This window comes from Scatophagus argus, chromosome 11 (genome assembly GCF_020382885.2).
Source record: "Scatophagus argus isolate fScaArg1 chromosome 11, fScaArg1.pri, whole genome shotgun sequence".
Taxonomy (NCBI): Eukaryota; Metazoa; Chordata; class Actinopteri; family Scatophagidae; genus Scatophagus; species Scatophagus argus.
The window spans coordinates 2,809,410-2,821,648 of NC_058503.1; the positions used below are offsets into that span (position 1 = coordinate 2,809,410).

A 12,239-nucleotide genomic window follows, 5' to 3' on the forward strand; every position below is an offset into this window, starting at 1 on the left:
AGATTTTATGCCAAGCTGTCTTGTAGATGTTGACTTATAGTTAGGTGCACCCACCCCCATTTTTGGTAACTCATTAATGATGGAAAAAACTAACAGAATTACAAAGATAAGGATTGTTTTTAATACTTAGATTAAAATCCTTTGCAGTCAATGACTGCCTGAGGTCTGGAACCCATGAACATGATCAAATGCTGAGTTTAAAATGCTTTGCCAGTCCTTTACTGCAGCCGCAGATTCTAAGGACTCCTTGACCTAAAGGACTGCTTGACCTAAAGGTTTAAGGAGCATTAATTATAAAGGCCAAACAGCATTGTCTCAAATTCAGACAAAGTAACTTTTTGGGAAAGCCCAGTGCCTGCACGTCCACTTTTTTCTTTTCAGCATTTCTTGCAACAGGTCCTGTGACTGACCAGATCAGTGTGCCCATAGCATAGTCATCTTCAAGGAATGGAAAAGAGAAGCTGCCATTTCTTGGCCTTGGGGTTCCTGCCGACTCCCAACTGCTTTGCTTGGCTCTTGGCCATCCTCAACAAGGTTGTTTTCCACAACACTTGTGTTCACTTAACCTAACAGACATGCAGAATCTTTCTCTTCTGTTCCATAATGTAATGTGTCTTTCCTCACTGTTAGGAAGGAGGGGTAAAAGGTGCATTCAATCTGCTTGGCACTACTCCAGGTCCCAGAAGGCTGGTGTCTTCTATCTACTGGTTGCATTCCACACATACACAAGGAGACATTATCCTTACTGCAGCCACTGCCTCACACACCTACCACACACTTAATAATTACGTCAAAGAATAAAGGGAACCACCAATGAAGTCCCCAGTGCATCCATAAGAACGGTGCCCTTTCAGGTTACCTCTGAATTCCACAGTGTACAGAGTGCAGATTCAGCATAATGCCCCTAAGGCACAAAGAACAAACTCCAAAAACTAGTTTGCATTTATGCAACAAAAACTAACCTGGCCAAGACAGCACACCAGTATGCTCATCAGTTTTTACATTTGTGTACAATACACTAAAAACAAGAGTGCAGTAAAGGGGTGGCTTGAGTTGTGACAAATGATTAAATGATGGGAATCAGCCTATTTTTTAGATTAATTTCAACCTTTTTGTTTCTGTCCTTCAGACTTCTGCTCCAGATAGGTTAGTTGAATGTAGGTCTTGACAAAATATCCAGCATTGTATATGCTTTTTATTTTTACATTTACATTTTACATTCTCAGAGACAGGGAATGTATTTATCATTTAACTGCAGTTCTGAAGAAGACACATACAGACGCTGTTATATTGAGATTAACAACTAATCAATTCTTGGAAATGGTTATGTTCTTAGGTTTCCATGGAGATTTGGACTGAGCAACGAGCTCAAGACCCAAAATGATTCCTGGTTTGGATATGTCCTGATGAAGAGCCTGGAATCATTAACATCATATTATCATTGCTGTGAATATATGTCAGCACATATAATTGTAATAACCAGATCCCCATACTCATCTTTCTATTGCCTTAAATGCACGGCACTGTGTGTAATTTTATGCCACAAGGGGTTCTTCAATCAAAATTATGAAACCGAATTACAGAGTAGTGAACCCATGTTACTTCATGACCTCATCACAGTGATGAGGTCATGAAGTAACATGGGTTCATGGGAGTTCATTTTTAAACAACCACCGAAATTGATAAAAAATCTGCTTGACATCACTCGGGCAGAAATGATCACGAACAAGGTAATGTTTAGATTTTATGTTACGTTTAGTCATGTCTGCTGACTTGGAAGATATAGCGACAGGTGACCACATGAATTGTGTCTTTGAATATAATTCTTTGGGTTTGATCCTTGTTGGAAAAAAGGTCTAGTCATTTTTAATTATTTGGTTGTTTCAGAAATCTAAAATTTATTGTGTAAGGTAGATCAATCAGTTAAAGAGAGGGTGACAGTCCCCCTGTGTTCCTAATTTTGTTGTGATTATTGGAACCCAAAAGGCCCACCTTTTTAGGGCGTTTCGCTTGATCGGGACTTGTGGGAACTGTTTGACAGTCACACCCGCAGTCTCATGCTGTATGCTTTATCTACATTTATTGTGATACTATATAATGGATAAAAGGCATTAATGCATTATGGTATTACATGCTATTTTTTAAAATTATACATAATAATATCTCAGTCACATGCCTAATTCTTCTGGCTGCATTATAGACATTTATGCTGAATATTACATTAGTGTTGTCATCTTTTACTGTTAAAACATTTGGTAGGGTCTAGTTCACCAATCCTACAAGACTTTGGGCCCTCCAGTTCTTCAAATGTATTTTTCTGACCTTGAAATTTCACCATCGGTGTAGTATTTTGGTGGTAAGAGAAACACAAACAAACACTTGGAGAAAATGTACAGAAATAATGTTCCATTTTATTATTAAAACAATTCATACACAAACAACAGACATTGATCTGTTTCCAGGGTACACAAAAAAGTGCTGAACCTGTCTTGGGCACACTTATTGTAATTGTGACTGTGTCTCACAAAGTTATTACTCATCAGTGGAGTTAAAAATGGGGTAAAATGTAGGCCTGTTTTTGTTTGTTAAACATTCCCATGACCTGATTCACATTTTAATGCTGATGTGTGCTGTTGATCCAGCCCTAGCCATTTGCTTATTATTAGCCAATTCTCAGTGGACAGAGGCCAGAAAGGGTAGAGGCCGGAGCAAGGGAGGACAGACACCAGTCCCAAAGTAAGACTGAACTTTAAAGGAGGACCAAATGAGCTGGTAAGTTATATAATGCCTGAGCCCTGGTAACTCTGTCAGAGCACAGCAGCTTCTCCTCTCTCTGATGATGGAGACCTTGGAGGGAACTGAACTCTGCTTTCCACAACTCCTCAACACCTCCTGCAGGAAGCCAATGCGTCCTCTTTTTGAGGCCATGCTGATTTACTTTCTGCTGTTCTCCATCTCTCTGCTCACTGCAGCACTTAACCTGCTGGTCATCATCTCTATCTCCCACTTCAAGTAGCCATATATTTCATTAATTTATGAAACTGGTAGATAGTAATAAAAAAATATTTCCTGACCTTATAATAAGAGGAAAACCGTATTTTTCCAAATAATGTTTTCTGTTTCATTCTCCTCTATCCACTGTTTTCAAAATACTATAAATAATCATTAATATATTGCTGGTCTTCCTTCCCAGGCAGCTCCACACTCCAACCAACCTCCTCCTCCTCTCCCTGGCTGTCTCAGATTTCTTCGTGGGCCTCCTCATGTTCTTTCAAATTATCCTCATAGATGGCTGCTGGTTCCTGGGTGATTTCATTTGTGTTCTGTATTATATTTTGGACTTCATTATCACTTCTGTCTCAATAGGTACCATGGTGCTCATATCAGTTGACCGCTATGTGGCTATTTGTGACCCTCTGCACTACCCCACCAAAGTCACTGTGAGAGAAGCAACAATCTGTATTTGCCTTTGTTGGGTCTGCTCTGTTCTATACAACATTATCATAATGAAGGAGAACTTCAAACACCCAGGCAGGTATAATTCCTGCACTGGAGAGTGTGTGGTTCTTGTTGATTATGTTGCAGGACTTGCAGATCTTTTTTTGACCTTTATTGGTCCTGTCACTGTCATTGTAGTTCTGTATGTGAGGGTGTTTGTGGTGGCTGTGTCTCAGGCTCGAGCCATGAGGTCTCATATTGCAGCTGTCACTCTCCAGTTTTCAGTGAGTGTAACTGCGAAGAAATCTGAGATAAAAGCAGCCAGGACTCTCGGTGTTGTTATTATCGTGTTTCTATTATGCCTCTGCCCATATTTTTGTATCACACTCACAGGCCAGAACACCATGCTTAATGCTTCATCCGCTGCCTTTGTTATATGTCTGTTCTATTTTAACTCTTGTCTAAATCCTTTGATCTATGTTTTTTCCTATCCATGGTTTAGGAAATCTGTTAAACTCATTGCTACACTTCAGATACTGAAGCCTGACTCATGTGAGATCAACATGCTTTAAAGAGACACTGTCCAGTTTGTGCCTTTTCTGGAAGGTACGTGTCTTTGAACATGTTAATGTTGAGTCATCCACTTCAAGGAAGTCAGGGCAAATTAGTAATTTACAGATTTACATATATGTTGAAATTTATTTACCTTTGTTATGATACTGTAAAAAAAAAACAAAACAATAAAAAGGCAGAAATATTTTGTACATAGTATTACATGAGTTTTATACAACCTCATTATATTACCTCACTCACACCTGTGATTATTAATATTAAATATTAAATTATCTACGTTGTTATTATCCTTGTCAGCAGCAAGATTTGAAAAGTTCGGAATACGTATTACAATGCAAACACGCTTTGTGAAGGCATTTGGCTCATAGTCTTGCAGACATCCCAGTCAAACATATACATTGGTGCCTCCTTATGTTTGCTGTGTTCACAGATTTGACAGTTTGCTTACTTCATCGAGTCTCATAAGCACGCAATATGGTTTCATTTCTTTATTTTTCTAGAGTCTAGTTTTTGTTCTCATTTCAGTTACACGCAGAATATAATTTCTAAAAGGGGTCTCTCAATCAAAACAAAAGATGTAAGAAGCATGGTCATGGTCTTCTTGCTGAACCGTTGCTGATGAAAATCCATCTGATGTGAATCAAACTGAAATGTTCACATACAAAGTGATGTTTTAAAGTTGTATTCATACTATATTGATTTGCTTTCAGTGACATTCTTCCTCACTTGGTGCCTCTCTCCTGGGAATTATAGTAGCAGGTGAACAAAAAAAACAGTACTGTTGGCTTGAATTAGGATACTTATTGACTTGTGGTATACACAATATAGACAAAAGTTTCCAAACAGACCTCTTTATGGGGCTGCTTTTCAGGGGTTGGGCTGGACTCCTTACTTCCAGGGAAGGGAAATCTTAATGTTAATCCTAATGCTACAATGCTATGCTTCCAACTTTGTGGCAACAGTTTGAGGAAGGCCCTTTTCTATTCCAGCATGACTGTGTCCCAGCACACAAAGCAAAGTCCATAAAGACATGATTGGATGAGTTTGGTGTGGAACAACCTGACTGATCCACACAGAGCCCTGACCTCAACCCTATCAAACACCTTTGGGATGAACTGGAACAGAGATTGCGAGCCAGGTTTTTTTGTCCAACATCAGTGTCTGACCTCACAAATGCTCCACTGCATGAATAGGCAAAAAAATACGCAGCAACACTGTAAAATCTTGTGGAAAGCCTTCCCAGAAGAGTGGAAGCTGTTTTAGCTGCAAAGTTGTTCATGTATTTAGAATGAGATGTTATTAAAATCCCTGTTAGTGTAATGGTCAAGCAAACATGACCGTTTCTCCAACACTCTTCAGCACACATAGGACATCAGGAGGGGCAGCAAACCACGCTGTCTCTATCATTAGCTCAGCTTTCTTCTCTGTCAACTTACAACTAATATCTTTAAAATATAGTTAAAAGTAATGATTTGAAACGGTAGGCAGCTGGAAATGTTTTAATGTGCAGCCATCCAACCAAGAGCTGGTGCTTATGGAAAACTCTAAATGCAACCAGGATGTTTAAATACACTGAAATACTTAGGTCGATCCATATGTCATCCATTGATGTTAATGTGAGGTTTTGTTCTTATGTTGTTGGGGAATGTTTTCCCAGTGTCTTGGCTTAAGACAACAGATTGTTTGCTTTTATGGAATTTTCATGATATGTTTACAGTGTTAGTGTTGATACTGTAGTGGACTCAAATGTACAGAACAAAGCTGCAGACCTGCTGGTTGTTTGTTTCAACATGGAAAATGCACATTCACTGCGCATGTTAGAGGGTGTTGGGACCATGAGCAGTTCCCCAATTCACAGCACACACACACACACACACATGCACACACACACACACACACACACACACACACACACACGTATGACACACACGTATGCTGTCATTAAGACCTTTAACATTTAATTTGTCTCTAGACACAGAACAGCTCTCACAGTGTAACTCGTGATCTGCTCCTAATGGATGTTTACCTCTCTGACTAAGAACGTTTTCACACCTGCTTTCATTAGTGTCACACGATGACATCACTGCAATCATAGGTGTTACTGTAGGCCAAAACAAGTTCCAGGAAATTTTTTTCTGTCATGGCCAAAGGTTGTGATGCAACCTCAACAAATCAGCACATGATGCAATATGAGTTTAAAGGATCTGATCACCCAAAACACAAACACAAAAATAAACATATTATATCATATCATCAGTTATCTTGCAGATGGAAACAAATCGCTGAAATAACAAATAATAAATTCACCAGTTCAGTGACAGCAAACACTGAGTATTGAAAATTTATATGCTGTATGTCTGTTTGTGTGTGTGTGCGTGCACATGCATCATGTAGTGAACTGAAAATGTCTCAAAGTTTTTTAACAGCTGTGATTATGAGAATTGTGTGAATCAGAATTGTGTAAAATGAAATGGTAGGTCCGTGAATTATTACTCTTCATCCAGGAGATTCCTCTTAAAAATTCCTGAATATGACAACTATGTGGGAACATTTAATGTGCATCTCAAAAGATACTTACACAGAACGAACTCAAGTTATGTGAGATACTACATGCAATATCCCAATGAAACATAGGGTCATATATGTGCATGTATGTGGATATATATGGATAAGACTTTATTGCCATGTAAGTGAAGAGGTTTCACATTACTAGGAATTTGTCTTGGTGATTGGTGCATACATAGAACGTAACAAGTAACATATAATTTGAAGAATAAAAATAAAAATAAAAATAAAATAGAATAAGGTAACACAAAATAAAATAAGTGAAATAAATATTTTTCTGGAGGTAGTCCAAAAGTGAGGTAGTGCAGGGTGGAGTATAGTGCAAGTGGGTGAGGTAAACAGTGCAAATGAACAGCAGGTGGACAGTGAATGAGCAAAATTAATTGCTTAGGTGCAGGGCTGCATGTTTTATATATATATATATATATATATAGGAAATATATGTGTCATATATACCACAGTCAACTATATGTTCAACTATATTTACATATATATATGTGTGTAAATATATGTGTGCATATATGGATATATATATGTACATATAGTTGAAAGACATATATGTAGGGGACCAATTTCGAATATGTGCACATATGTTGGAAAATATATGTGGCATAGATATATTCATATATTTTCTTTCCGTGTGGGAAGTAGATGACTTACTGTTTCATATTCGTCTTGTGCAGGGAACAGTAGACAGCCAGTGGTCAGGATGGCCATTACGACACCAAGTGACCACATATCAATGGCCTCAGAAAATGGTAGGCCCACAATAATTTCTGGGGACCTGAATGTGTAGAGCTGCTTTTAAAAGTGAAACGTAAAAGTGAAAAGTAAACTTCCACCTCATTCCATTATAATAATGATAATAATAATTTGTGTTTTTTTAGACCTCACCTGAGCATCACCTTTTGCAGATCCACGCCTACCTTCGCTTTAATTGTGGGAATGGCCAACCTAAAGTCGATCAGCTTGATTCTGAAGGGTCGTCACATTATTATTATTATTATTATTATTATTATTATTATTATTATTATTATGTTGTCGAGTTTTAGGTCAGTGTGTATCAAACCAATGCTCTTCAGTGCATCCAATGCAAGTATACAGTCAGCAATACAATCTTGAGAATAGTCTGTAAAACTGACAGACTATTCAGAGCTCTGCTTTCTGTATGACTGCACTTGTACCTGTTGAATGATGGTTCTGATGTCACTCAGAAACATAGGCACACATTGGGTGTTCCCCCAGTAGTCCTCTAAGCTGATATCCAACATCTCAACCAGCGCCTTTACGAATTTCACTTTGTACCAACCAAAGAACTTGACTATATTGTGTTGGTCAAAGTTGAGGCACATTCATTTTTTCATCATGGAAACCTGTTGAGGGCGGCACGGTGGTGCAGTGGTTAGCACTGTCGCCTCATAGCAAGAGGGTTCCAGGTTCGAATCCCGGTCTGGGCCCTTCTATGTGGAGTTTGCATGTTCTCCCTGTGCCTGCGTGGGTTTTCTCCGGGTTCTCCGGCTTCCTCCCACAATACCAAAAACATTAGGTTACAAGGCACATTAGGTTAATTGGCTCCTCTAAATTGCCCCTAGGTGTGAGAGTGAGAGTGTGTGGTTGTCTGTCTTTGTGTGTTGGCCCTGCGATTGACTGCTGACCAGTCCAGGGTGAACCCCACCTCTCACCCGTAGTCAGCTGGGATAGGCTCCAGCTCCCCCGCAACCCTGACGGATAAGCGGTATAGAAAATAGATGGATGGATGGAAACCTGTTGACACATGACAAGTTGTTGCACATTTCATTTGGGTTAATACTGAAAGGCAGAGCATCATATTGTGGTGCTTCCAGCTTACCATAGATGTATTGTTGTAAAAATGATCACCATAAAATACCATAATAACAATATCATAACAAAATACAAGGTACTTATTGTACTTCTGACCATGCAGTCTCTTTTACAGCTATGAACATCAAAATTAACAAAGTGTCCCACCTCAGGAATCTGGGGATTTTCGCAGCCACGGTTTCTTCAGTGTCCTTTTTCCTACATTTCACCACCTGTCCAAACCTCCCCTCCCCTAGATTTCTCAGGAACTCATATTGGTTTGAAGATAATTTGAATTCACGGGATGTCATTTTTGTTTCATTAGAAAGTTGCAATTAAATGGATGATTACAAGAAAAGGGAGAAGTTACATTCATTCCCTTTACAGGACCGTTATAGTGTATCACATACTGAGCTACAGATTATTTATTTCACTACCATACGGCCATTCATCCTGTCAGCAGTTACACAGACCATGAAAAACATTTACATAGACAATCATGTATTTATCTCACGTTCTTATCAAACAGTGCATTTCCATGAGGTGTTAATGTTCAGCCTAAGTTGTTGCATGGGAGCTGCACTGCTTCACTTCACATGTACATGTAGAATCTTTTTCTTTTTTTAACTCAAGTAAAACAGAGAGGGAACAGTAGGTGGCTCCTGGAAATTTTTCTCTGAAAAATGAAACAAGTGAAGCTGAAGTGTTGCTATATCAAAGAAAAAAGAGAGATGTACCTGAATCACAGTTGTTGATTGACAGTCCACTTGTTTGAATCGCTTGGCAGATATATTTTGTTAACTCGAGCATTTCTCTGCATCCAACTAAGTAAAATGAGCAGATTTCATCCAGGAAATATTTATGTGCAACATTCTAAAGCATTTTAGAACTCTGTGTCTTCGTGATGTCATGAACAACTGTTCCGACAAGTTCAGTTCTAAGGACAACATTCTCATACCAATATTACTTTAAAAGCAAATGCATACATCCATAACGTGGGGTATTCAGCTATAACTAGTGTTCAGATTGAAATGAATAATGAAAAAAAATACACAAATTAGTTGGGTGTAGATGGTGTGTCAGTGCAATGTAGAGATACTGGTATGTCTGACAGTATATAACCACTAGCATTTGGTTTGGTGATTTGTCAAGTGATCACGTTATATCAGTAGGTTATTTGAACAAACTAAGTATACCTCCATTAAACTGTGTCAGATTCACCATCAGTCTCTAAGATACTGAGGCCTCTGTGGTCGGCTGTGAAGCAGACCTGCTGCACACTGTATGCTTTGGCAGGGGAACAACATGTAATAATAAGGAAGTGAATAAGAAGAACATGTATCAAAGCAAAGAACAATAACACACAGAGAATGAGCGTGTTTGTGTATCTTTGTGTATTATGGATATAAGCATCAAAAGAAAAAGGAATTCAAAGACATGTCAAAATAAAAGTCAAGAAGCTAGAATGACTATTAAATGTGTAACATACAAACACAGAATCTATACGAGGGTAATGTTAATAGTCAGTTAGATAGATGTTGTGGTTTCTTTTTCCTGCCTTTTAGATTATCCTGATGAGTTTCACTGTTCTTCATTTGTTCTTCCTCCTTATAGTGTATGTATTTAGTCTTTGTGCTCCCTCCATGGTTTGCTAGTCCGTGCTTCCTGTGTGTTCACGTATTTCTACATGTTGCCTGTGTCTTTACTTACTCCCCATGTTCCTTCTTGCTTTGTCCATTTTACATCTGCATTTTGGGTCTTATTTTGAATTGAACATAACAGATGGACAGACAGATGTGTGCCAAAGCAGTAATGAGCATTGTGCTATTGATTTGCAGAGAGCAGCCTTTTTAGGCTATTTATTTGTGTCATTAATAGCAAAAATTAATTATTTCATATAAATGAGATATTTTTGTATGTTAGTAGCATCTATGCACTTTGAAAATAGTCAAAAACACAATCACTTTTTTTGCAGAGGTGTCCAGACTAAACCCATTGCACTTAAAATGTTATTTCTGTTTTGAATTAATTTATCTTCTTAATCTCTCGTCTGAAATGTAGGGGCTAATTCTTTAAAAGATCATAATGCTAAAAAAATTGTATTATTTTTCCACTAGGGGCAACTCTGCAAAGCTTGAATAAGGCCCCAGGATGATACACACACACACACACAAACACACTCATTAAGACCTTTCACATTTAATTTGTCTCTGGACACTAACCAGCTCTCTGTGAATGTGTACCTCTCTTTTCACACCTCGTTTCATTAGTTTCACATGATGACATCTCTGCAAGGGAAAAGAAATGATCTCCAACGTAATGCAGTGTCTTCCCATCAAAACACTATGTAGTCATTCCCTGTGAAACAAATAACTCATCAAAGTAAATTTAGATGAGATCATGACCCTTAGACCTTTGTGATGCAATCTAATATAGCGACACAGTAACCAAGGTTGTTTTTGATAAACAAACCCAAAATCAACCCTATCTGGCTACACCTTTCACACAAGATAAAAGTATTTATCTTTCTACATGTCATAACTGTGAGAAAAACTACATTGTGATTATGAAATTAATAGTAAATTCTATAAATTAAGAAGTGGCTGCTATTCAGTCTCTGCCTGTACAACATCCACTGCACGTCTGCCCGTCCTGGGTGAGGGATCCCTCCTCTGTTGCTCACCCTGAGGTAACCTGAAACAACCAGACACTATACTTCCTGACGTGTAGAATGTTGGTCAACATTTCATAAGCTGTTTATCCGGTTATTAACATCATTATAGTCATTATTTCCATCATAGTTCTGTATATGAGAGTATTTGTGATGTCTCAGTCTCATGCAAAGCAATCCCACCTACAGACAAATGTAATCAATGCTGACATGATACCACTGAATCAATTCTAAATATATTTTTGAGAAAATCTCTGAAAGAAAATTTTAATTGATTTAAGCTGTGTCTCAATCAGTTGCCCTTATGGGATTGTTAGGTGTTGGTTTGTTGAGTCAAATAGCTGGTGGCTCTAATTCTCCAATTGATGGTATTAAATCATTGCAGAAGAAAAGGGTGCAACAAGATGATGATAATTAAAAGAGTAGCAATCAAACATCAAACATGAAAAACAATGTAGAAAACATCATGGAAATATGGCACTGATGTGTATCTGTTTTCATCTGCCAACATCACTCCTCGTGCATGGAGCAGAAGCTTCAGTAGATGTATAAGTCTGTCTTAATGTATGTGATGATAAATGTTCCCTGTGCATTATGTTGCATTTTGGTTTTCCATTGCAGCCTTGTGTATAAACTTGATTTTTCCATTCATGTCTTCAAATATGGGGCGGCACGGTGGTGCAGTGGTTAGCACTGTCGCCTCATAGCAAGAGGGTTCCAGGGTCGAATCCCGGTCTGGGCCCTTCTATGTAGAGTTTGCATGTTCTCCCTGTGCCTGCGTGGGTTTTCTCCGGGTACTCCGGCTTCCTCCCACAATACCAAAAACATGCACATTAGGTTAATTGGCTACTCTAAATTGCCCCTAGGTGTGAGTGTGAGAGTGTGTGGTTGTTTGTCTTTGTGTGTTGGCCCTGCGATTGACTGGAGACCAGTCCAGGGTGAACCTCGCCTCTCGCCCGTAGTCAGCTGAGATAGGCTCCAGCTCCCCCGCGACCCTGAGGGATAAGCGGTATAGAAAATGGATGGATGGATGTCTTCAAATATGCAAATTTAAATTTAATTTATGGGCATAGAAACTCATGGTTTGAAACCCTCCAAGTGAGATACAAAATTGGCTTTGTGTACTGTCCATGGCAGGGTGAGCTCTGAATACCATAAAAGAGAGCAAGAT

At 38.6% G+C, this 12,239-nt stretch overlaps 1 protein-coding gene across 1 annotated transcript; it reads left to right on the forward strand.

Moving 5' to 3' along the window:
* The first annotated feature begins 1,882 nt into the window (after nt 1–1,882).
* Nucleotides 1,883–4,821, forward strand: LOC124067134 (trace amine-associated receptor 13c-like). The gene is made up of 2 exons (XM_046404232.1): nt 1,883–3,012; nt 3,194–4,821. The coding sequence occupies exons 1-2, from the start codon at nt 2,837–2,839 to the stop codon at nt 4,008–4,010; spliced, it is 993 nt and encodes a 330-aa protein (XP_046260188.1). The 5' UTR covers nt 1,883–2,836; the 3' UTR covers nt 4,011–4,821.
* The last annotated feature ends 7,418 nt before the right edge of the window (nt 4,822–12,239 follow it).

Excerpts from the sequence above, each read along its gene's own strand:
- LOC124067134 (XM_046404232.1), top strand. The coding sequence starts at position 2,837 with ATGATGGAGACCTTGGAGGGAACTGAACTCTGCTTTCCACAACTCCTC. Across the intron at positions 3,013-3,193 it reads ATCTCTATCTCCCACTTCAA|GCAGCTCCACACTCCAACCA; the intron begins GTAGCCATATAT and ends CTTCCTTCCCAG.